Genomic DNA, 26787 nt, shown 5'->3' on the forward strand with positions numbered 1-26787 from the left:
CATACTGAAATAGTTCTGGCCTTTCTAAGGTCTCACGGGTGGAAGGTGAACGTCGAAAAAAGTTCTCTGTTCCCGCTCACAGGGGTTCCCTTCCTGGGAACGCTAATAGACTCGGTAGAAATGAAAATATTTCTGACGGAGTTCAGGAAGTTAAAACTTTTAACTACTTGCCGAGTTCTTCATTCTGTTCCTCGGCCTTCTGTGGCTCAGTGCATGGAGGTAATCGGGTTAATGGTTGCGGCAATGGACGTTGTTCCCTTTGCCAGAATTCATCTCAGACCACTGCAGCTGTGCATGCTCAAACTGTGGAATGGGGATTATGCAGATTGTCTCCTTAGATACAAATGGACGAGAAAACCAGAGATTATCTTCTCTGGTGGTTGTCTCAGGATCACCTGTCTCAGGGAATGTGCTTCCGCAGACCAGAGTGGATCATTGTCACGACCGATTCCAGTCTGTTAGGCTGGGGTGCGGTCTGGGACTCCCTGAAAGCTCAGGGCCTATGGTCTCGGGAAGAGTCTCTTCTCCCGATAAACATTTTGGAACTGAGAGCGATATTCAACACGCTCCAGGCATAGCCTCAACTAGCGGAGGCCAGGGTTCATCAGGTTTCAGTCGGACAACATCACGACTGTAGCGTACATCAATCATCAGGGAGGAACAAAGAGTTCCCTAGCGATGAAGGAAGTATCCAAGATCATCAAATGGGCGGAGGATCACTCCTGCCATCTATCTGCAATTCACATCCCAGGAATAGACAACTGGGAGGCGGATTTTCTGAGTCGTCAGACCTTTCACCCGGGGGAGTGGGAACTCCTTCCGGAGGTTTTTGCTCAGCTTACCCAGCTATGGGGTATTCCAGAGTTGGATCTGATGGCGTCCCGTCAGAACTCCAAACTTTCTCTTTACGGATCCAGGTCCAGGGACCCCAAGGCGGCATTGATAGATGTTCTAGTAGCGCCTTGGTCCTTCAATCTGGCTTATGTTTTTCCACCGTTTCCCCTTCTCCCTCGTCTGGTAACCAGAATCAAACAGGAGAAGGCTTCAGTAATTTTGATAGCGTCTGCGTGGCCACGCAGGACTTGGTATGCAGACCTAGTGGACATGTCATCCGTTCCACCATGGACACTGCCATCGAGGCAGGATCTTCTAATTCAAGGTCCATTCAAGCATCCAACTCTAGTTCTCTGCAGCTGACTGATTGGAGATTGAACGCTTAATTCTATCTAAGCGTGGGTTCTCTGGATCAGTTATAGATACTTTGATCCAGGCTAGAAAACCTGTCACCAGGAACATTTACCATAAGATATGGTGGAAATATCTTTGTTGGTGTGAATCCAAGGGTAAATCGTGGAGTAAGATTAGGATTCCTAGGATTTTGTTATTTCTCCAAGAAGGATTGGAGAAAGGATTGTCAGCTAGTTCCTTAAAGGGACAGATATCTGCTCTATCTATTCTGTTTCACAGGCGTCTGGCGGAAGCACCAGACGTTCAAGCGTATGCATAGGCTTTAGTCAGAATCAAGCCTGTCTATAAACCTGTGGCTCCTCCATGGAGTCTAAATTTAGTTCTTTCTGTCCTTCAAGGGGTTCCGTTTGAACCTTTACATTCCATAGATATTAAGTGATTATCGTGGAAAGTTTTGTTTTTGGTAACTATTTCTTCTGCTCGAACAGTTACAGAATTGTCTGCTTTGCAGTGTAATTCACCCTATCTGGTGTTTCATGCAGATAAGGTTGTTTTGCGTACAAAACCTGTTTTCCTTCCGAAAGTGGTTTCTAATAAGAATATTAACCAGGAAATCATTGTTCCTTCTCTGTGTCCAAATTCAGTTTCTAAGAAGGAAAGGCTGTTACACAATCTTGATGTGGAACGGCTGTTACACAATCTTGATGTGGTTCATGCTTTAAAATTCTATTAAAAAGCAACTAAAGATTTCAGACACACGTCATCCTTGTTTGTTGTCTATTCTGGTAAGAGGAGAGGTCAAAAAGCTATCGCTTCCTCTCTTTCCTTTTGGCTGAAAAGCATTATCCGATTGACTTATGAGACTGCTGGACAGCAGCCTCCTGAACGAATTACAGCTCTTTCCACCAGAGCTGTGGCTTCCACATGGGCTTTCAAGAATGAGGCTTCTGTTGAACAGATTTGTAAAGCAGCGACTTGGTCTTCATTGCATACTTTTGCCAAATTTTACAAATTTGATACTTTTGCTTCTTTGGAGGCTATTTTTTTGGGAGAAAGGTTTTGCAAGTAGTGGTGCCTTCCGTTTAGGTTACCTGACTTGTTCCCTCCCTTCATCCGTGTCCTAAAGCTTTGGTATTGGTTCCCACAAGTAAGGATGAATCCGTGGACTGGATACACCAATGTAAGAGAAAACAGAATTTATGCTTACCTGATAAATTTCTTTCTCTTACGCTGTATCCAGTCCACGGCCCGCCCTGGCAATTAAGTCAGGTTCAAATTTATTTTTTGTAAAACTACAGTCACCACTGCACACTATGGTTCTCCTTTTTCTCCTAACCGTCGGTCGAATGACTGGGGGGCGGAGCCTGAGGGGAGCTATATGGACAGCTCTGCTGTGTGCTCTCTTTGCCACTTCCTGTACGGATTGAGAATATCCCACAAGTAAGGATGAATCCTTGGACTGGATACAGGTAAGCATAAATTCTGTTTTTTCTTCAAGTGGGAAAAGTCACAAAGGTATTACAATGTAATTATATGCTATTCAATAATCCATCCAATTCAACAATTCAGCCAAGAATGGCTATGGGGGTGCACGATCCCAATAAACGTATGTAATGCAATGAAATATCAGCACACACCAACCAACATATTAACCGCCTGGTGCTCTGCTTCCAAACTGATAAACAAACTCCGCTGGAAATCAGGACCTGATGTGGATCCTATGCGATCTCCAAATAACATAGGCGCACAGGATACTTAGAAAACATCTTTTACTAAATAACATTTCGGCCCCACACAGGAGCCTTGTTCACATGAAAAAACATAATTTATGTAAGAACTTACCTGATAAATTCATTTCTTTCATATTGGCAAGAGTCCATGAGCTAGTGACGTATGGGATATACAATCCTACCAGGAGGGGAAAAGTTTCCCAAACCTCAAAATGCCTATAAATACACCCCTCACCACACCCACAATTCAGTTTAACGAATAGCCAAGTAGTGGGGTGATAAAGAAAGGAGTAAAAAGCATCAACAAAGGAATTTGGAAATAATTGTGCTTTATAGAAAAAAATTCATAACCACCATAAAAAGGGTGGGCCTCATGGACTCTTGCCAATATGAAAGAAATTAATTTATCAGGTAAGTTCTTACATAAATTATGTTTTATTTCATGTAATTGGCAAGACTCCATGAGCTAGTGACGTATGGGATAGCAATACCCAAGATGTGGAACTCCACGCAAGAGTCACTAGAGAGGGAGGGATAAAATTAAAACAGCCATTTTCTGCTGAAAAAAATTAATCCACAACCCAAAATATAAGTTTATAAATGAAAAGAAAAACATAAGCAGAATAATCAAACTGAAACAGCTGCCTGAAGAACTTTTCTACCAAAAACTGCTTCTGAAGAAGCAAATACATCAAAACAGTAGATTTTAGTAAATGTATGCAAAGAAGACCAAGTTGCTGCTTTGCAAATCTGATCAACTGAAGATTCATTCTTTTTTTTTTTTTAAATAATCATTTTATTGAGAATCCAGAAAAAACAAATATTTGTAATTTTGTGGACAAGAATGTTGAAAAAATACAAATAAAACAAATGATCACATCATATATAATTTCCAGATACATTCTCAAAAATGGGTATAACTAATACCTCTATACTGACTTGTATCTTATTTAACTGTACATAACGATAGGATAACAAACATAATCTTCCCATTCGTTTTATCCTAAATACTGAATTCTATTTATTCCTCTATTCACCTTTTAAATGTACCTAAAAAAAAAGGACAAAAGAAAGAAAAGAAAAGCAGCGAAAAAAAAGAAAGAAAAAAAAAAAAAAGGGGGGGGGGAAAGGGGTAGGAAAAGAGAAAGAATAAACCAACCGTGGCAAGCCGCTTCCTCACTCCTTAAATATTTATTTTTACATCCATTGTTGAGGAAGTACCTCCTCCACGACCAACATGATCAAAAAGAGCGAGCTCCTTAAAGGAGCAATAAACTGAGTCTGAATTTCGAGAGGCCATGACAAGATTATATTCTTCCATTTATCAAAGAACAGTCTAAGCTGTTTTTCTGCCACTCGAGTTAAGCCTTGTCTTTCTACTGTCATTTGTAATTTCATGTTGTTTATAAATTCTGCTATCCTGGGGGAATCAGGGGATCTCCACTTCTGACATATTAAATTGCGTGCGGCCAAAATGGCCATATTCACAAGCAATCTATCACCTCTTTGTCTAAGTTCTTTTTCTAAAAAGAATACATTGCGCGGGGAAATTTCAACCCTCTCTTGCAAAAATCTGTTCAACCAGTATTGTACTTTACCCCAGAATTGTCTAATTTTTGGGCACCCCCAAAGGCAATGTTTCAAGTCTGCCAGTACTTGCCTACATTTTAAACATGTCACATTTTGCCCTCCCTGCCCCCATTTCCCTATCCTGAGAGGTGTAAGATAGTAATTATTCATTAGTTTAAATTGCGCTTCTCTCCAAGTCACCAATAAAGTGGCTTCCCTTGCCCGCTCGAAACTCTTTGCAATTTCCTCCTTTTGAACTATTCCAAAATATCTTAGAAGTGTCTCTTTCATCTTATTCAGATGATTTTCTCCCGACACGGCTTGTATCGCCTGATACTGTGCGCTTCCCTGCTTTATATAGTTTGAGTCCTGACTCAATGCCTGGGTCCCAGACCATTCTATGCTTCTGTAACAATTCTGAGAGAAAACTTCTAGCTTGCAGATATGCGAAAAAATTATTTGACGGTAGATGGAAGTTCCTTGCTATTTCCTCATATGTTTGTATTATCTCCCTATCCAGTTGCATTATCTGGGCAAAATATATTATCCCTTTTTGTTTCCAAGATCTGAAAACTGCATTATTTGACCCTGCTGTAAAATCTGGGGTTCCTATAATTGGCAAATATTTTGATAATTGAAACTCTTGACCTCTAAGGGTACAATATTTTTGCCATGCAAGAACAACGTTGGCAAATGTAATTAAATTGCCTATATTGCTTGGTAGTCTGCCGTGTGGGTGATGCAGAATTGCCTTAAGATCAAATGGCGCTACTAATGTAGACTCTATTGTATAATATGTAACATGGTTTGTCTCTAAGATCCAATCTATACCAAATTTGATAAGTGTTACAATATTATAGTGAGTGATATTAGGTAACGCCAGGCCACCATATTTTTTGCTCTGTGTAAGCTTATCTAACGCTAACCTAGGTCTCTTCTTCCCCCATATAAACCTAGTACATGCCTTTTTATATTTGCCCACATCCTGTTTGGAGATGAATAATGGTAAATTCTGCATCAAGAACAATAATTGGGGGAAACTATTGTTTTTATCAGCATTATTTTTGCAGATAAGGATAGGTAGTGTATATTCCACCTTTCCAGTTTCTCCTGAAGATTATTAAAAAACTCACTATAATTTAAATAATACCAGTCCTTAGGATTTTTACTCAATTTGATACCTAGATAATTAATGTGGCTCACTTCTCTAAATATATGCTGAGTGCAGCTTCTCGCTGTTTTAGTAATCCATAATAACTCCGATTTCTCGGAGTTGATTTTATATCGTGAAAATTGGCTGAAGCTCTTAATAATTTCTAGACATTTTGGAATACTTACATTGGTATCTTGTAAAAACAAAACAATGTCATCTGCATAGAGTGAGATGGTTACCTTCTGACCTCCCAACGGAATCCCTTGCATCTCCTGTCTTAGCAGTACTGCCAATGGTTCGAGCGCGATATCAAATAACAATGGTGATAACGGGCAGCCTTGTCTTGTCCCTCTTTGCAGTGTGATGTAATTTGATAATTCCTCATTTACTAAAAGTTGGGACCTGGGATTACTATATATCTTTTTTATTATCTTTACTAAATTTCCCTCTATTCCAAATTTATTTAGAGCAGTAAATAAGTGATCCCATGCAATCGAATCGAATGCCTTTTCTGCATCGATAGTTAGAAGGGCTAAATCCTTTACACTTTCTTTGCAACAATCTTGATTTTTATTATAATAATAGTCTAACATAACTAAGACCCGACGCATATTACGCACCGGATTTCTTCCAGGAATAAAACCTGTCTGATCCGTATGTATCAGGTCCCCTACTGCTCTTTTTAATCTGTCTGCTAAAATTGATGTAAAAATTTTGTAATCCAGGTTCAAGCTTTTGAACCTGGATTACAGAAGCTTCATTCTTAAAAGCCCATGAAGTGGAGACTGATCTAGTAGAATGAGCTGTAATTCTCTGAGGCGGGGCTTGACCCGACTCCAAATAAGCTTGATGAATCAAAAGCTTTAACCACGAAGCCAAGGAAACAGCAGAAGCCTTCTGACCTTTCCTAGAACTAGAAAAGATAACAAATAGACTAGAAGTCTTCCTGAAATCTTTAGTAGCTTCAACATAATATTTCAAAGCTCTTACCACATCCAAAGAATGTAAGGATCTCTCCAAAGAATTCTTGGGATTAGGACACAGGGAAGGAACAACAATTTCTCTATTAATGTTGTTAGAATTCACAACCTTAGGTAAGAATTTAAATGAAGACCGCAAAACTGCCTTATCCTGATGAAAAATCAGAAAAGGAGATTCACAAGAAAGAGCAGATAATTCAGAAACTCTTCTAGCAGGAGAGATGGCCAAAAGGAACAACACTTTTAATGTAGTTTAATGTCCAAATAATGCATAGGCGCAAAAGGAGGAGCCTGTAAAGCCTTCAAAACCAAATTAAGACTCCAAGGAGGAGAGATTGATTTAATGACACGAACCAAAGCCTGTACAAAACAGTGAATATCAGGAAGTTTAGCAATCTTTCTGTGAAATAAAACAGAAAGAGCAGAGATTTGTCCCTTCAATGAACTTGCAGACAAACCCTTATCCAAACCATCCAGAAGAAACTGTAAAATTCTAGGAATTCTCAAAGAATGCCAAGAGAATTTATGAGAAGAACACCAAGAAATATAAATCTTCCAAACTCGATAATAAATCTTTCTAGAAACAGATTTACGAGCCTGTAACATAGTATTTATCACTGAGTCAGAGAAACCTCTATGACTAAGCACTAGGGGTTCAATTTCCATACCTTCAAATTTAATGATTTGAGATCCTGATGGAAAAACGAACCTTGATACAGAAGGTCCGGCCTTAATGGAAGTGGCCAAGGTTAGCAACTGGACATCTAAACAAGATCCGCATACCAAAACCTGTGAGGCCATGCTGGAGCACCAGCAACACAAACGATTGTTCCATGATGTTTTTGGAGATCACTCTTGGAAGAAGAACTAGAGGCGGGAAAATATAAGCAGGTTGATAACACCAAGGAAGTGTCAACGCATCCACTGCTTCCGCTTGAGAATCCCTGGACCTGGACAGGTACCTGGGTAGTTTCTTGTTTAGATGGGAAGCCATCAGATCTATTTCTGGAAGACCCCACATCTGAACAATCTGAGAAAACACATCTGGATGGAGCGACCACTCCCCTGGATGTAAAGTCTGACGGCTGAGATAATCTGCTTCCCAATTGCCTATACCTGGGATATGAAATTAGACAGGAGCTGGATTCCGCCCAAGCAAGTATCCGAGATACTTCTTTCATAGCTTGGGGACTGTGAGTCCCACCCTCATGATTGACATATGCCACAGTTGTGATATTATCTGTCTGAAAACAAATGAACGGTTCTCTATTCAACAGAGGCCAAATCTGAAGCCCTGAAAATCGCACAGAGTTCCAAAATATTGATTGGTAATCTCGCCTCTTGAGATTTCCAAACTCCTTGTGCTGTCAGAGATCCCCAAACAGCTCCCCAACCTGAAAGACTCGCATCTGTAGTGATCACAGTCCAGGTTGGACGAACAAAAGAGGCCCCTTGAACTATACGATGGGGATCTAACCACCAAGTCAGAGATAGTCGAATTTTGGGATTTAAGGATATTAATTGTGATATCCTTGTATAATCCCTGCACCATTGATTCAGCATACAAAGCTGAAGAGGTCTCATGTGAAAACGAGCAATGGGGATCGCGTCCGATGCTGCAGTCATGAGACCTAAAACTTCCATGCACATAGCTACTGAAGGGAATGACTGAGACTGAAAGTTCCGACAGTCTGCAACCAATTTTAAACGTCTGTTAGAGACAGAGTCATGGACACTGAATCTATCTGGAAACCTAAAAAGATGACCCTTGTCTGAGGAATCAAAGAACTTTTTGGTAAATTGATCCTCCAACCATGTTTTCAAAGAAACAACACTAGTTGATTCGTGTGAGATTCTGCAGAACATAAAGACTGAGCTAGTACCAAGATATCGTCCAAATAAGGAAACACCTCAATACCTGCTCTCTGATTACAGAGAGTAGGGCACTGAGAACCTTTGAAAAGATTCTTGGAGCTGTCGCTAGGCCAAAAGGAAGAGCGACAAATTGGTAATGCTTGTCTAGAAAAGAGAATCTCAGAAACTGATAATGATCTGGTTGAATCGGAATATGAAGATATGCATCCTGCAAGTCTATTGTGGACATATAATGTCCTTGCTGAACAAAAGGCAGAATAGTCATTATAGTCACCATCTTGAAAGTTGGTACTCTTACATAATGATTCAAAATTTTCAGATCCAGAACTGGTCTGAATGAATTTTCTTTCTTTGGGACAATGAATAGATTTGAATAAAACCCCAAACTCTGTTCCTGAAACGGAACTGGCATGATTACCCCTGAAAACTCCAGGTCTGAAACACACTTCAGGAAAGCCTGAGCCTTCACTGGATTTGCTGGGATGCGTGTGAGAAAATATCTTCTCACAGTAGGTCTTACTCTCAATCCTATTTGGTAACCCTGAGAGACAATACTCAGAATCCATTGATTTTGGACAGAATTGATCCAAACATCCTTGAAAAATCTTAATCTGCCCCCTACCAGCTGAGCTGGAATGAGGACCGCACCTTCATGCGGACTTGGGGGCTGGCTTTGGTTTCTTAAATGGCTTGAATTTATTCCAATTTGAGGAAGGTTTCCAATTGGAAGCAGATTCCTTGTTGGAAGGATTAGGTTTCTGTTCCTTATTTTGTCGAAAGGAACAAAAACGGTTAGAAGCTTTAGATTTACCCTTAGGCAAAAAAACTCCCTTCCCTCCCAGTGACAGTTGAAATAATCGAATCCAACTGAGAACCAAATAACTTATTACCTTGGAAAGAAAGAGATAGCAATCTGGACTTAGAAGTCATGTCAGCATTCCAAGATTTAAGCCACAAAGCTCTTCTAGCTAAAATAGCTAAAGGCATAGATTTAACATAAATTTTGATGATATCAAAAATGGCATCACAAATAAAATGATTAGCATGTTGAAGCAAGCAAACAATGCTAGACAAATCAGAATCCAATTCTTGTTGCGCTAAATTTTCCAACCAAAAAGTTGCTGCAGCTGCAACATCAGCCAAAGAAATTGCAGGCCTGAGAAGATGACCCGAATATAAATAGGCTTTCCTTAGATAAGATTCAAGTTTCCTATCTAAAGGATCTTTAAAAGAAGTACTATTTATCTTCCATAGGAATAGTAGTACGTTTAGCAAGAGTAGAGATAGCCCCATCAACTTTGGGGATCTTTTCCCAAAACTCTAATGTAACTGCTGGCAAAGGATACAATTTTTTAAACCTTGAAGAAGGAATAAAAGAAGTACCAGGCCTATTCCATTCCTTAGAAATCATACCATAAATAGCACCAGGAACTGGAAAAACCTCTGGAGTAACCACAGGAGGTTTATAAACAGAATTTAAACGTTTACTAATTTTAATATCAAGAGATTTAGTTTCCTCAATATCCAATGTAATCAATACTTCTTTTAACAAAGAACGAATATACTCCATTTTAAATAAATAAGTAGATTTGTCAGTGTCAATATCTGAGGAAGGATCTTCTGAATCAGATAGATCCTCATCAGAGGATGATAATTCAGTATGTTGTCGGTCATTTGAAATTTCATCAACTTTATGAGAAGTTTTAAAAGACCTTTTACATTTATTAAAAGGCGGGATGGCAGACACAGGCAAAGCCTTCTGAATAGAATCAGCAATAAATTATTTTAAATTCACAGGTATATCTTGTACATTAGATGTTGAAGGAACAGCAACAGGCAATGTACTATTACTGATGGACACATTATCTTCATGTAAAAGTTTATCATGACAACTATTACAAACCACAGCTGGAGATATAATCTCCACAAGTTTACAACAAATGCACTTAGCTTTGGTAGAACTGTTATCAGGCAGCAGGGTTCTAACAGAAATTTCTGAGACAGGATCAGATTGAGACATCTTGCAAAATGTAAGAGAAAAAACAACATATAAAGCAAAATTATCAATTTCCTTATATGGCAGTTTCAGCAATGGGGGGAAAAATGCAAACAGCATATCCCTCTGACATAGAAAAAGACAAGAGGTATGGGGTTTTAAATAATGAAATTATTTGGCGCCAAGTATGACGCACAACGTAACTGAAAATATTTTGGTGCTTACACCATCCGGAAATTACACACTCGCGTAATTAACGATGCAACCTTGTGCAAGGAACTCTGCGTCAACTAAGACTCCGGAAATTACGAATTTACATCATCGGACGTACTTTCGCGCCAAAAAATTCTTGCGCCAAGAATGACACAATAAACTTTGGCATTTTGCGCCCTTGCGGGCCTAATTTTGCCCGCAAAATTGAAAGAAAAAAATAGTCAATTGGAAAAAAGACTAAACGCCAGGTAAGAAAAATATTACCTAAATATATTTTTTCCCAAATATGAAACTGACAGTCTGCAAAAGGAAATACATAAACCTGACTCATGGCAAATATAAGTACAATACATATATTTAGAACTTTATATTAATGCATAAAGTGCCAAACCATGGCTGAGGGTGTCTTACGTAATAAAAATATAACTTACCGAAAAACACCCATCCACATATAGCAGATAGCCAAACGAGTACTGAAACGGTTATCAGTAGAGGTAATGGAATATGAGAGTATATCGTTGATCTGAAAAGGGAAGTAGGAGATGAATCTCTACGACCAATAGCAGAGAACCTATGAAATAGATCTCCCGTGAGGAAAACCAATGCATTCAATTGGTGATACTCCCTTCACATCCCTCTGACATTCACTGTACTCTGAGAGGAACCGGGCTTCAAAATGCTGAGAAGCGCATATCAACGCAGAAATCTTAGCACAAACTTACTTCACCACCTCCATAGGAGGCAAAGTTTGTAAAAACTGATTTGTGGGTGTGGTGAGGGGTGTATTTATAGGCATTTTGAGGTTTAGGAAACTTTACCCCTCCTGGTAGGATTGTATATCCCATACGTCACTAGCTCATGGACTCTTGCCAATTACATTAAAGAAATCAAGTAGACAATTAACACCACAAATACCCCTTTTCTATACCCCTAAGTGTTACCTTAATTGTACAACAGACCCAGGAAACTGATATGTTGGTTGGTGTGTGCTGATCTTTCATTGCATTATATGTATGTGTGTGTGTATGTATATGTATGTATATATGTGTGTGTGTGTATATATATATATATATATATATATATATATATATGTCACATGATACAGGGGGAGTGACAATAGACATAACTTTGAAATTTGTGAGAAAAAATCTACTACTCATTTGAAGTTCAGACTAAATGCTATTGCATTGTGTTATCATGTATTTGTTGATTATGCAAATCTACTGTATTTACTGGTCCTTTAAAAGGGCAATCAGATCCCTAATCTTAAAAAAATCCTAAAACTAAGCCCCAAATAGGTACTCACCGTTCCTGAAGTCTGGCGGTGAAGGTCTTCTTCCAGGCGGCTCCATCGTCTTCTATCTTCATCCGGAGCGAAGGCGGAGCGGTCTTCCCCGATGCGAGGATCCGGAGTGGCGGTCTTCAGCGGCAGTGATTCTCAGCGGCGTGGAGGCTCCTCTTTATCCGATCTCCGGCGTACACTGAAAATTGAATGCAAGGTACCGCATTCAATTTGGGGTAACTTGCATTCCTATTAGCTGAAATTTTGAAATCAGCCAATAGGATTAGAGCTACTGAAATCCTATTGGCTGGTCAAATCATGGGGTACCTTGCCTTTAATCTTGTGTGTGCAGCGGACAATCGCTGGAAGAGGCTTTGAACCACCGCCGATGAGGATCCGTGCATCGGGGAAGCCAGCTCCGCACCTCCGCTCTGCGATACTTTCGCTCCGGATGAAGATAAAAGATGATGGCGCCGCCTGGAAGAAGACCTTCTCCGCTGGACTTCAGGAACGGTGAGTACCTATTTGGGGGTTAGACTTACGATTTTTTTTTTTTTTTTGGGGGGGGGGGGTTATTTTTAAGATTAGGGACTTGTAAAAGAGCTTAATGCCCTTTTAAGGTCAGTAAAAGAGCTGAATGCCCTTAAAGGGACAGTCTACCATCGAATTGTTATTGTTTTAAAAGATAGATAATCCCTTTATTACCCATTCCCCAGTTTTGCATAACCAACACAGTTATATTAATATACTTTTTACCTCAGTGATTACCTTGTATCTAGGAACCTTCTTCCAGCCCCCTGATCACATGACTGTGACTGTTTATTATCTATGGTCTTGCATTTAGCATTGTTTTGTGCTAGATCTTAAATAACCTCCTGTGCCTGAACACAGTGTTATCTATATGGCCCACGTGTACTTTCTGTCTCTTTGTGTTGAAAAGAGATTTAAAAAGCATGTGATAAGAGGCAGCCCTCAAAGGCTTAGAAATTAGCATATGAGCCTACCTATGTTTAGTTTAACCCCTTAATGACAACTGACGTACCAGGTACGTCATGCATTAACTTACAGTACCTGGTACGTCAGTTGTCTAAGAGACTGCTGTTGTCTAAGAGACTGCTGGAAGCGATCGCAATCGCTTCCAGCAGCTCTCAGGGTATTGCAGTGATGCCTCCATATGGAGGCATCCTGCAATACCCTTTCAGAAGACTCCGATGCAGAGAGAGCCACTCTGTGGCCCTCTCTGCACCGGTAGCGATGGTGCCGGTTCGTTGGTGGGTGGGAGCGCAACAGGGAGGCGGGTGGGCGGCCCATCGCTACCCGGTATCCGGCTCCTGTAAGTGCAATGTGCACGCCGGGTGCCGGGAGCGTGCGGGGGCGCGCATGCGCGTGCGCGCGCGCGATTAGCTACCCACACTGACACCAATGAGCAGGGAAGAGGGGGGAAAAAATAAATATATAAGGATCTGGGAGGGGGAGGGGGTTGGGGTATTGTGGGGGGCTGCTACACTACAGAAAAATTTAAAATGTCAATAAAAGATAAAAAAAACCACTTTTTTGGGGGGCAAATTGGGTACTGGCAGACAGCTGCCAGTACCCAAGATGGCGGCAATTAGGTAGGGGAGAGGGTTAGAGAGCTGGGGGGGGGATCATGGAGGTTGGGGCTAAGGCAGGAGTCCATCACAGCTAAAACATTTTATTTTTTTTTATTAAAAAAAAGAAAAACTCCTTTTATTTAGTACTGGCAGACTTTCTGCCAGTACTTAAGATGGCGGGGACAATTGTGGGGTGGGGGAGGGAAGAGAACTGTTTGGGAGGGATCAGGGGGTGGGATGTGTCAGGTGGGAGGCTGATCTCTACCCTAAAGCTAAAATTAACCCTGCAAGCTCCCTACAAGCTACCTAATTTAACCCCTTAACTGCTGGGCATAATTTACGTGTGGTGCGCAGCAGCATTTAGCGGCCTTCTACTTACCAAAAAGCAACCCCAAAGCCATATAAGTCTGCTATTTCTGAACAAAGGGGATCCCAAAGAAGCATTTACAACCATTTGTGCCTTAATTGCAGAAGCTGTTTGTAAATAATTTCAGTGGGAAACCTAAAGTTTGTGACAAAATTTGTGAAAAAGTGAACTTTTTTTTTTTATTTGATGACATTTGGCGGTGAAATGGTGGCATGAAATATACCAAAATGGGCCTAGATCAATACTTTGGGTTGTCTTCTAAAAAAAAATATATACATGTCAAGGGATATTCAGGTATTCCTGACAGATATCAGGGTTCCAATGTAACTAGCGCTAATTTTGAAAAAAAGTTGTTTGGAAATAGCAAAGTGCTACTTGTATTTATGGCCCTATAACTTGCAAAAAAAGTAAAGAACATGTAAACATTGGGTATTTCTAAACTCAGGACAAAATTTAGAAACTATTTAGCATAGGTGTTTTTTGGTGATTGTAGATGTGTAACAGATTTTGGGGGTCAAAGTTAGAAAAAGTGTGTTTTTTTCAATTTTTTCCTCATATTTTATATTTTTTTTTATAGGAAATTATAAGATATGATGAAAATAATGGTATCCTTAGAAAGTCCATTTAATGGCGAGAAAAACGGTATATAATATGTGTGGGTACAGTAAATGAGTAAGAGGGAAATTACAGCTAAACACAAACACTGCAGAAATGTAAAAATAGCCATTGTCATTAAGGGTAAGAAAATTGAAAAATGGTCCGGTCATTAAGGGGTTAAACTAAAAATACCAAGAGAAAAAAGTAAATTTGATGATAAAAGTAAATTGGAAAGTTGATTAAAATTTAAAGTCCTATCTGAATAATGAAAGTTTAATTAATACTAGACTGTCCCTTTAAGGGACAATGCCCATACAAATGCCTCTTTAGGGGCAATGGGTACTTAAGTTTTTTTGTTTTTTTTTTTTAGTGTTAGTTTTTTTTTATTTTGGGGGGTTTAGTGGGTGGGAGAGTTTTACTGTTAGTGGGGGACTTAGTATTTTTTAAACGTAAAAGAGCTGTTTAATCTAGGGCAATGCCCTAGGCCCTTTTAAGGGCTATTGGTAGTTAAGTTTAGATTAGGGGGTGTTTTTATTTTGGGGGGGCTTTTTTATTTTCATTGGGATTAGGTCTAATTTTTTTTTATTTTTGGTAGTTTTGTTTATTTTTTTCTGTAATGTTAGACTTTTATTTTTTGTAATGTTAGATGAATTTTTTGTAATTTAATGTTAGGATTTTTTATTTTAATTGTAATTTAGTAGTAATTGGGGTTAATTTAGGGGGGCTTAGTAATTAAATTAGTTATTTGCGTTGTGGGGGGTTGGTGGTTTAGGGGTTAATAGGTTAATTAGGTTTATTGCTATGTGGGGGGTTGGCGGTTTAGGGGTTAATAGTACAATTAGTTGGAGTTGCAGGGTTTGGCGGTTTAAAGGTTAATATTGTAATTTATTTAGTTGGCTTTGTGGGGGGTTTGGCGGTGTAAGGGTTAGGTAGTTTCTGGGGTTTTTTGTTAATACTTAGTACGGGCGGTTATGTTTATTTTTTTCTTAATACTTCGTGTGGGCGGTTAGTTTTATTTTTTTTCTACTTCGTGCAGGCGGTTAGTTTTATTTTTTTTATACTTTGTGCGGGCGGTTATATTTTTTTTTCTTAATACTTTGTGCAGGCGGTTCGTTTTTTGTTTTTTATCTCTTGCGGGCGGTTACGTGTTTTTTAGTTATTTCATGCGGGTTGTTGCGTGTTTTTTTGTGTTTTTTTATGGCTTTGTTTGCCTACGCTGCATCCAGGTTGATTCTTTTGGCATTCGCGCGCAGCCAACATTCTTTTTGCTGCCTCGCGCAGCCAATTTTCTTTTTAGGATGCGTGCGTAACTGGCAACACCGACGGACGCGTTACATACGCGTTTATAGTGTGTGTGTATATAAATATTGTATGTGTGTGTGTGTTCAGTTTGATTGCATTTACACTGGTATTGTATGAGAAAAAAAACAGGCTGAACTTGAAATGTGATTAATAAGAATTTTTTTTTTTTTTTTTTTTCGAAACAGTTTTTAGTATTTAGTACTTTTGTATTTAGGCTTTTTAGGTATCTTTGTATCTTGTCCTTTTAGTAACGAGGCAGCATTCTATTCAGTGCAATAGACACATCCTATACAGTGCATCTCTCTTGAACACTTTAATTGCTGCATTTTTTTCTTCCTATACCCCACATCAGATCTCAAATGACCCCAGTCCTGGTTATAACATTGAGCAGATGGCTAAGAAGTAAGTATTTACATTTTTTGACCCCCTCCAATATGTTTCCTGTTTCCTTCATTATTCAGGGTGTGTGTCCCTAAAGTAATAGGGATGATCCCTCCTCTGTTTAAATCTTAAGAATAATTTCCAGCAGGTATCTAGAAACAAAAGGTTTCATTTAAAATTCTTGTTTTATTTAACTAGCACAAAATGTCAGAAATTACATTCTGTTTTTCTGTTAGTGATTATGATTGAAACTGATATGAGATGTAGAACCATTAGCATTGTGGTAGTGTTCTCTATCGCTCTATCTATCTCTCTCTCTCTCTCTCTCTCTCTCTCTCTATCGCTCTCTCTCTCTCTCTCTCTCTCTCTCTCTCTCTCTCTCTCTCTCTCTCTCTCTCTCTCTCTATCTCTCTCTCTCTCTCTCTATCTATCTATCTATCTCTCTCTCTCTCTATCTCTCTATCTCTCTATCTCTCTCGCTCGCTCTCTCGCTCTCTCTCTATCTCTCTATCTCTCTCTCTCTCCATCTCTCTATCTATCCCCCCCTCTCTCTCTCTCTCTCTCTCTCTCTCTCTCCATCTCTCTATCTATCCCCCTCTCTCTGTCTCTCTCTGTCTCTCTCTCTCTGTGTCTCTGTCTCTATCTATCTATCTATCTATCTATATATATATATAATAAAACTTTCAATCTTTGTAGTGGTTTTTCTACATTTAGTGATATAACCATAAGGAAGTGATGATAATCTGCTAAAAACATCATATGATTAGTGTGACAATTTCATATACTATTAAATAAAACAGAATTTTGAAAAATAGACTTAGTTTAGACTTTAATCAGGAGTGTAGTAATCCAGCCAGTACATATTCTAGATATTCTAATAGAATGTCACTAAAGTTCTTGTCTAGTTAACAGGATTTTTACAACCCTATGTTATTGCCAAGGTTAGGTTTAATCTGACATTCTCACCTCTTCTGTTCTGTGTCTGACTCAGAGGAAAGAAGTTTGTCGAGCTACCATATACTGTAAAAGGGATGGATGTGTCTTTTTCTGGCATTTTGTCCTACACTGAGGTAAGAGGAACCACTACCTATAGCGCTGCAAAATCTGTTTAGTGCTGCAAAATTTGTTGGCGCTCTACAAATAACTGATATTAATAATACCTATAAGTGTAACTGCATTACATTAAAGTACAAGGCAGTAAAGTGATACCATGTATGATAAACAAGGAATCTGAAACACTCAAAACCTTCAATATTGCTGAACCATTAAAAAAGACCCAAACTCCCTACGGGTCAGATAAGAAGAACACAACACACAAAGTAAGGGCAGAGCTAAAAGCTATTAAAGGGACATTAAACCCACATTTCATCTTTAATTATCTAGAAAGAGCTTGCAAATTTTAACAACTTTCTAATTTACTTCTATTATCTAATTTGCTTCATTCTCTTGATACCCTTTGCTGAAAAAGTATATCTAGATAGGTTCAGAGGCTGCTGATTGGTAGCTGCACATAGATGCCTTGTGTGATTGGCTCACCCATGTGAATTGCTATTTCTTAAACAAAGAATATCTAAAGAATGAAGCAAATTAGATAATAGAAGTAAATTGGAGCGTTATTTAAAATTGTATTCTCTATCTGATTAATGAAAGAAAAAAATTGGGTTCAATGTCCCTTTAAAGGACCCACTAGGGGACCCACTATGGATACACAGGTAACACTATATATATATATATATATATATATATTTATATTTATATATATATATTTATATATATATAATCCCATATGCTAGTTGTAAATATATATGTAATATTGCTGTTCACATGAAAGAGTAAATACACACCATAAATGTGAATACACACAATAAAGGTAAACACTATTTATTCAAATGAAAAAGAAGAAAAAAGAAGTAAAAAATAGTGAAGATCCTGGAAATCTTCCTTATATCTTCTGAATATATATGTAGATATAAGTCACGAATCAATGTATGTGATATCCCTTTAAATCATATATATATATATATATATATATATATATATATGTTATAGTGATGAAAAACAGAATTTATGCTTACCTGATAAATTACTTTCTCCAACGGTGTGTCCGGTCCACGGCGTCATCCTTACTTGAGGGATATTCTCTTCCCCAACAGGAAATGGCAAAGAGTCCCAGCAAAGCTGGTCACATGATCCCTCCTAGGCTCCGCCCACCCCAGTCATTCGACCGACGGACAGGAGGAAATATATATAGGAGAAACCATATGGTACCGTGGTGACTGTAGTTAGAGAAAATAATTCATCAGACCTGATTAAAAAACCAGGGCGGGCCGTGGACCGGACACACCGTTGGAGAAAGTAATTTATCAGGTAAGCATAAATTCTGTTTTCTCCAACATTGGTGTGTCCGGTCCACGGCGTCATCCTTACTTGTGGGAACCAATACCAAAGCTTTAGGACACGGATGAAGGGAGGGAGCAAATCAGGTCACCTAAACGGAAGGCACCACAGCTTGCAAAACCTTTCTCCCAAAAATAGCCTCCGAAGAAGCAAAAGTATCAAATTTGTAAAATTTGGCAAAAGTGTGCAGTGAAGACCAAGTCGCTGCCTTACATATCTGGTCAACAGAAGCCTCGTTCTTGAAGGCCCATGTGGAAGCCACAGCCCTAGTGGAGTGAGCTGTGATTCTTTCAGGAGGCTGCCGTCCGGCAGTCTCATAAGCCAATCGGATAATGCTTTTAAGCCAAAAGGAAAGAGAGGTAGAAGTCGCTTTTAGACCTCTGATTTTACCAGAATAAACAACAAACAAGGAAGATGTTTGTCTGAAATCTTTAGTAGCCTCTAAATAGAACTTTAGAGCATGGACAACGTCCAAAATGTGTAACAAACGTTCCTTCTTTGAAACTGGATTCGGACACAAAGAAGGTACAACTATCTCCTGGTTAATATTTTTGTTAGAAACAACTTTAGGAAGAAAACCAGGCTTAGTACGCAAAACCACCTTATCTGCATGGAACACCAGATAAGTAGGAGAACACTGCAGAGCAGATAACTCTGAAACTCTTCTAGCAGAAGAAATTGCAACCAAAAACAAAACTTTCCAAGATAGTAACTTAATATCTATGGAATATAAGGGTTCAAACGGAACCCCTTGAAGAACTGAAAGAACTAGATTTAGACTCCAGGGAGGAGTCAAAGGTCTGTAAACAGGCTTGATCCTAACCAGAGCCTGAACAAATGCTTGAACATCTGGCACAGCTGCCAGTCTTTTGTGTAGTAAGACCGATAAAGCAGAGATCTGTCCCTTTAGAGAACTTGCAGATAATCCTTTCTCCAAACCTTCTTGAAGAAAGGAGAGAATCTTAGGAATTTTTATCTTATTCCATGGGAATCCTTTGGATTCACACCAACAGATATATTTTTTCCATATTTTATGGTAAATTTATCTAGTTACAGGTTTTCTGGCCTGAACCAGAGTATCTATCACCGAATCTGAAAACCCACGCTTTGATAGAATCAAGCGTTCAATCTCCAAGCCGTCAGTTGGAGGGAGACCAGATTTGGGTGTTCGAATGGACCTTGAACAAGAAGGTCCTGTCTCAAAGGTAGCTTCCATGGTGGAGCCGATGACATATTCACCAGGTCTGCATACCAAGTCCTGCGTGGCCACGCAGGAGCTATCAAGATCACCGAGGCCCTCTCCTGATTGATCCTGGCTACCAGCCTGGGAATGAGAGGAAACGGTGGGAATACGTAAGCTAGGTTGAAAGTCCAAGGTGCTACTAGTGCATCTACTAGAGTCGCCTTGGGATCCCTGGATCTGGACCCGTAGCAAGGAACCTTGAAGTTCTGACGAGACGCCATCAGATCCATGTCTGGAATGCCCCATAATTGAGTTATTTGGGCAAAGATTTCCGGATGGAGTTCCCACTCCCCCGGATGAAATGTCTGACGACTCAGAAAATCCGCTTCCCAATTTTCCACTCCTGGGATGTGGATCGCAGACAAGTGGCAGGAGTGATCCTCCGCCCATTGAATTATTTTGGTCACTTCTTTCATCGCCAGGGAACTCTTTGTTCCCCCTTGATGATTGATATAAGCAACAGTCGTCATGTTGTCTGATTGGAACCTTATGAATTTGGCCTTTGCTAGTTGAGGCCAAGCTCTGAGAGCATTGGATATCGCTCTCAGTTCCAGAATGTTTATCGGGAGAAGAGACTCCTCCCGAGACCATAGACCCTGAGCTTTCAGGGATTCCCAGACCGCACCCCAGCCCACTAAACTGGCGTCGGTCGTGACAATGACCCACTCTGGCCTGCGGAAGCTCATTCCCTGAGACAGATGGTCCAGGGTCAGCCACCAACGGAGTGAATCTCTGGTCTTTTGATCTACTTGAATCATTGGAGACAAGTCTGTATAATCCCCATTCCACTGTTTGAGCATGCACATTTGTAATGGTCTTAGATGAATTTGTGCAAAAGGAACTATGTCCATTGTTGCAACCATCAATCCTATTACTTCCATGCACTGCGCTATGGAAGGACGAGGCACAGAATGAAGCACTTGACAAGAGCTTAGAAGTTTTGATTTTCTGACCTCTGTCAGAAAAATCCTCATTTCTAAGGAATCTATTATTGTTCCCAAGAAGGGAACTCTTGTTGACGGGGACAGAGAACTCTTTTCTTTGTTCACCTTCCATCCGTGAGATGTGAGGCTAGAACGATGTCCGTATGAGCCTTTGCCTTTGACAGGGACGACGCTTGTATTAGAATGTCGTCCAAGTAAGGTACTACTGCAATGCCCCTTGGTCTTAGAACCGCTAGAAGGGACCCTAGCACCTTTGTGAAAATCCTTTGGAGCAGTGGCTAATCCGAATGGAAGAGCCACAAACTGGTAATGTTTGTCCAGAAAAGCGAACCTTAGGAACTGATGATGTTCCTTGTGGATAGGGATATGTAGGTACGCATCCTTTAGATCCACGGTAGTCATAAATTGACTTTCCTGGATGGTGGGTAGAATCGTTCGAATAGTTTCCATTTTGAACGATGGTACCCTGAGAAATTTGTTTAGGATCTTCAAATCCAAAATTGGTCTGAACGTTCCCTCTTTTTTGGGAACTACGAACAGATTGGAATAAAATCCCATTCCTTGTTCCTTTATTGGAACTGGGTGTATCACTCCCATCTTTAACAGGTCTTCTACACAATGTAAGAATGCCTGTCTCTTTATTTGGTTTGAGGATAAGTGAGACTTGTGGAACCTTCCCCTTGGGGGGTAGTTCCTTGAATTCCAGGAGATAACCTTGAGAAACTATTTCTAGCGCCCAAGGATCCTGAACATCTCTTGCCCAAGCCTGAGCAAAGAGAGAAAGTCTGCCCCCCACCAGATCCGGTCCCGGATCGGGGGCTACTCCTTCATGCTGTTTTGTTAGCAGTGGCAGGCTTCTTGGCCTGCTTACCCTTGTTCCAGCCTTGCATTGGTTTCCAGGCTGGTTTGGGTTGTGTGGCATTACCCTCTTGCTTAGAGGATGCAGAATTAGAGGCTGGTCCATTTCTGCGAAAGGGACGAAAATTAGGTTTATTTTTAGCCTTAAAAGACCTATCCTGTGGAAGGGCGTGGCCCTTTCCCCCAGTGATGTCTGAAATAATCTCTTTCAAATCAGGTCCAAATAAAGTTTTACCTTTGAAAGGAATGTTAAGCAATTTTGTCTTGGATGACACATCCGCTGACCAAGACTTTAGCCAAAGCGCTCTGCGCGACAATTTTTCGCCGCTAATTTTGCTAATTGCAAAGCGCCATCTAAAATAAAAGAGTTAGCCAATTTAAGTGCGTGAACTCTGTCCATAACCTCCTCATATGGAGTTTCTCTACTGAGCGACTTTTCTAGTTCCTCGAACCAGAACCACGCTGCCGTAGTGACAGGAACAATGCATGAAATTGGTTGTAGAAGGTAGCCTTGCTGTACAAAAATCTTTTTAAGCAAACCTTCCAATTTTTTATCCATAGGATCTTTGAAAGCACAACTATCTTCGATAGGAATAGTAGTGCGTTTGTTTAGAGTAGAAACTGCCCCCTCGACCTTGGGGACTGTCTGCCATAAGTCCTTTCTGGAGTCGACCATAGGAAATAATTTCTTAAATATAGGGGGAGGAACAAAAGGTATGCCGGGCTTTTCCCACTCTTTATTTACTATGTCCGCCACCCGCTTGGGTATAGGAAAAGCGTCGGGGGGCACCGGAACCTCTAGGAACCTGTCCAAAAACACTTTATTACTGAATATGTGAAAAAGTATGAAGGAATTGTTCAAAAATTACCAACATTTCACCACAGTGTCTTAAAGCCTTAAAAGTATTGCACACCAAATTTCAGAGCTTTAACCCTTAAAATAACGGAACCGGAGCCGTTTTTCAATTTAACCCCTATACAGTCCCAGATATAGTCTTTGCTAAGACCCAACCAAGCCCTGAGGGGAATACGATACCAAATGACGCCTTCTAAAAGCTTTTTCAGAGATTCTTAGATCCTCACACATGCATCTACATGCCCTGCTCTCAAAAAACAACTGTGCATTAATGGCGCGAAAATGAGGCTCAGTCTATGACTAGAAAGGCCCCCTGACTGAAAAAGGTGTCCAATACAGTGCCTGCCGTTTTATAAACGTTCCCCAAGATTATAAATGCCAATTATTAGCCTAAATCTGAATAATATGCACAAATAAAGCAATCGATTTAGCCCATAAAAATGTCTACCAGTTTTTTAGCCCATAATAAGCCCTTTATTCTGTTTGTTTTTGACTAAGAAAATGGCTTACCGGTCCCCATGAGGGGAAATGACAGCCTTCCAGCATTACACAGTCTTGTTAGAAATATGGCTAGTCATACCTTAAGCAGAAAAGCCTGCTAACTGTTTCCCCCAACTGAAGTTACTTCATCTCAACAGTCCTATGTGGAAACAGCAATCGATTTTAGTTACTGTCTGCTAAAATCATGTTCCTCTTACAAACAGAAATCTTCATCCTTTTCTGTTTCAGAGTAAATAGTACATACCAGCACTATTTTAAAATAACAAACACTTGATAGAAGAATAAAAACTACATTTAAACACCAAAAAACTCTTAACCATCTTCGTGGAGATGTTGCCTGTGCAACGGCAAAGAGAATGACTGGGGTGGGCGGAGCCTAGGAGGGATCATGTGACCAGCTTTGCTGGGACTCTTTGCCATTTCCTGTTGGGGAAGAGAATATCCCTCAAGTAAGGATGACGCCGTGGACCGGACACACCAATGTTGGAGAAATAAGTGCTAAAACATTGATATTAAAAAATCCCAATGTAATAAGTGACTGGTGATAGTCTAGTATAAACTTTTGTTCCGTGAAAATAGATTTGAGTTTACCTTAAAATCGCTAAGTTGTAGCAATATCCTCTTGATGAATCTAGTGTGTCAGCTGTGTCAGTTCCTTAGAGCTGCGTGATCACACTGATATTATAGGAACGATGTCCTTAAAATAAGGTCTGGATAAAAGTTGCTCTATGCTTACAAGCTGAAATTGCTTTGTTGGTCTGGAGACCGGTACAGGTTATTCTCTCCCCCTCCAAGTGGGGCCGTTTACCGGGAACCACCAAAAACTTGCTGCTTCTTCTAGCTGTTTGCAAATCCAGGTGAATGCCAATCAGGCTCTGCCTCTATGTGTTTCAGCTACGAAAGCCTTTGTCAAGAGTCCCTGATTGGCTATTAGGTCTCTCCTTTTGTAGACCAGAATTTTAACCCTTTCATGGCATCATAACGGTCAAGATTTATCCTTCTTGTAATTTATCTTTTATAGATAAAGATAATGACTTATGTTAGTTGTTTTAACTTTTGTTTAGATTTTTGTTTAATTTCATATATTTCCTTGCTCACTCTGCTATTATTCAAGCAAGTGATCTTGGTTGTTTTCTCTCTTATGGTATAAGTGATGCTTATACCATAAGAGAGAAAACAACCAAGATCACTTGCTTGAATAATAGCAGAGTGAGCAAGGAAATTTATTTTTAGAACAAGATGGACACCACAAGGATAGTGGTTTGAATCCCAGATACGGTCAAAATCTTTTTATTTCAGAATATGGAATAAAATTGGTTTCATTTTTTACTAATGTAATGAAATCAAACAAAACAACTAACATAAGTCATTGTCTTTAGCTGAAACGCATAGAGGCGGACCCTGATTGGCATTTATCCGGATTTGCAAACAGCTGGAAGAAGCAGCAAGTTTTTGATGGTTCCCGGTAAACGTCCCCGGATATATTTTAGAATTTATTTTACTGTTTGAATAAATAGTGTTTACATTTATTGTGTGTATTCACATTTATTGTGTGTATTTACTCTTTCATGTGAACAGCAATATTACATACGTTTCCCTAGTATATGGGATTATCCATATATACATAGTGTTACCTGTGTATCCATAGTGGGGTCCCCTAGTGGGTCCTTTAATAGCTTTTAGCGCTGCCCTTACTTTGTGTGTTGAGTAAAGTAATACCTTTTTCTCAGATCACAATATTTTTAAAGGGACATATAACCCATTTTTTTTCTTTCAAAGTAATACCAACTTTTATTAACCTTTATTCTGAAAGCTCAGTTGGAGTAAACGGTTAGCTACTCGTCTGTGGGTGGTTGGTAAAGAAAGATCTTGAATTTCTACATGATTTACATCTGTATTCAATTTAGTTTTAAAATGTTGTGTATGTTTATTTTGTAAAAAAAAAAAAATGGGATGTTTGTTATTTTTGACACAGAGAAATGTTAAATCTTAAAGGAACATTAAACACTTTGAGATGGTAATATAAAATGATAAATTGTATAGTGGCCTATTTATAACTGTCTCTAATTGGTCACAAAGAAGATTGTAACTTAGGTTACAACATGGCAGCTCCCACTGTTTTATAGAAAGTAAAACTTTACACTTACTTTGTCAATATTTTACCAGCTAATGAAACTTTAAAAAATAAATCTACATGTTATTATCAGACTAATCTTTTCTTTGAATGCATCATTCTATCTAGCATTTATTTAGTGGGGGGGGGTTAATACTTTATTTATAACAAAAGCTTGATCTATTATATGCAAAGAAGTAAAATCTGACATCATTACATTATTATCTTATATATTTGAGAAAAAAAATTGCTACTATCTTATGTGGTATAAATATGATGTCTGTATATCAAAACTGATTCATCCATTTGCTATGTAAAATAATATGGGCTTTTTTTTTCTCTTCTTCATAACAAATAACTAGAACACGTGGTATATTTAACTAACGATATCATTATCACTTGATTATATATATTTAATAATGGGTATCTTATATCCAAATCTGACCTTGATATGCTACATAACATAGAGTTTGTATGTTAGAGAAAGAAGAAAATCTTTTTGCATACCCAGCGCTCTGATGTATTGATGCATTCCTCCTTTTGGTTATTGATGCTCTTGGGGGATTCCGGATCTTTCAGGAAGTTTATTTTCCTACTTTTCTAAATTCAGATTTATGATTTACTAATACATCATTAGGGTTAAGATTGAGCTTGCATTCTATTGGCTGCGGATAGAATGCAAGCTCAATCTGATTGGCTGATTGGATCAGCCAATCGGATTGAACTTGAATCTGATTGGCTGATTGAATCAGCCAATCAGATTTTCTTACCTTAATTCCGATTGGCTGATAGAATCCTATCAGCCAATCGGAATTCGAGGGACGCCATCTTGGATGACGTAATTTAAAGGAAACTTCATTCGTCGTTCAGTCGTCGGGCCAGCTGGATGTTCCTCGTCGGAAGAAGCCGGAAGAAAAAAGATTGAAGATGCCGCTTGGAGGAAGACTTCGCCCCGATGGAGGACCTCTTCTTTGCCGCTTGGATGAAGACATCGCCGGATGGAGGACCACATCTGGATGAAGAGTTTGGCCCGGCTGGGTGAAGACGACTCAAGGTAGGGAGATCTTCTGGGGGTTAGTGTTAGGTTTTTTTAAGGGGGGTTTGGGTGGGTTTAGAGTAGGGGTATGTGGGTGGTGGGTTGTAATGTTGGGGGGTGGTATTGTGGGGGTTTTTTTACAGGCAAAAGAGCTGATTACTTTGGGGAAATGCCCCGCAAAAAGCCCTTTTAAGGGCTGGTAAAAGAGCTGGTTACTTTTTAATTTAGAATAGGGTAGGGCATTTTTTTTATTTTGGGGGGCTTTATTATTTTATTAGGGGGCTTAGATTAGGTGTAAGTAGCTTAAAATTCTTGTAATCTTTTTTTTTTTGTAATTTAGTGTTTTGTTTTGTTTTGTTTTTAATTTAGTTTAGTGTATTTCATTGTATTTTAGTTTAGATATTTGTAGTTTATTTAATTTATTGATAGTGTAGGTGTATTTGTAACTTAGGTTTGGATTTATTTTACAGGTAAATTGGTAATTATTTTAACTATGTAGCTATTAAATAGTTATAAACTATTTAATAGCTATTGTACCTAGTTAAAATAAATACCAAGTTACCTGTAAAATAAGTATAAACCGTAAAATAGCTACAATGTAATTATTAATTATA

General features: G+C 39.2%; 1 protein-coding gene across 3 annotated transcripts in view; it reads left to right on the top strand.

Annotated features, from left to right (window-relative positions):
* The window catches only part of OSGEP (O-sialoglycoprotein endopeptidase), a 161439-nt gene that overhangs the window by 77053 nt on the left and 57599 nt on the right, over positions 1 to 26787 (top strand). For 2 of the 3 annotated variants that reach the window (XM_053702239.1, XM_053702240.1), the window contains 2 exons: positions 16197 to 16246; positions 17217 to 17295. The exons of the other annotated variant lie outside the window; for it this stretch is intronic. In XM_053702239.1, the coding sequence (XP_053558214.1) occupies positions 16197 to 16246; positions 17217 to 17295 (129 nt within the window). The remainder of the gene's footprint in view (positions 1 to 16196; positions 16247 to 17216; positions 17296 to 26787) is intronic. 3 annotated transcript variants of the gene reach the window in all.

The sequence above is a fragment of the Bombina bombina genome, chromosome 2 (assembly GCF_027579735.1).
Source record: "Bombina bombina isolate aBomBom1 chromosome 2, aBomBom1.pri, whole genome shotgun sequence".
Taxonomy (NCBI): Eukaryota; Metazoa; Chordata; class Amphibia; order Anura; family Bombinatoridae; genus Bombina; species Bombina bombina.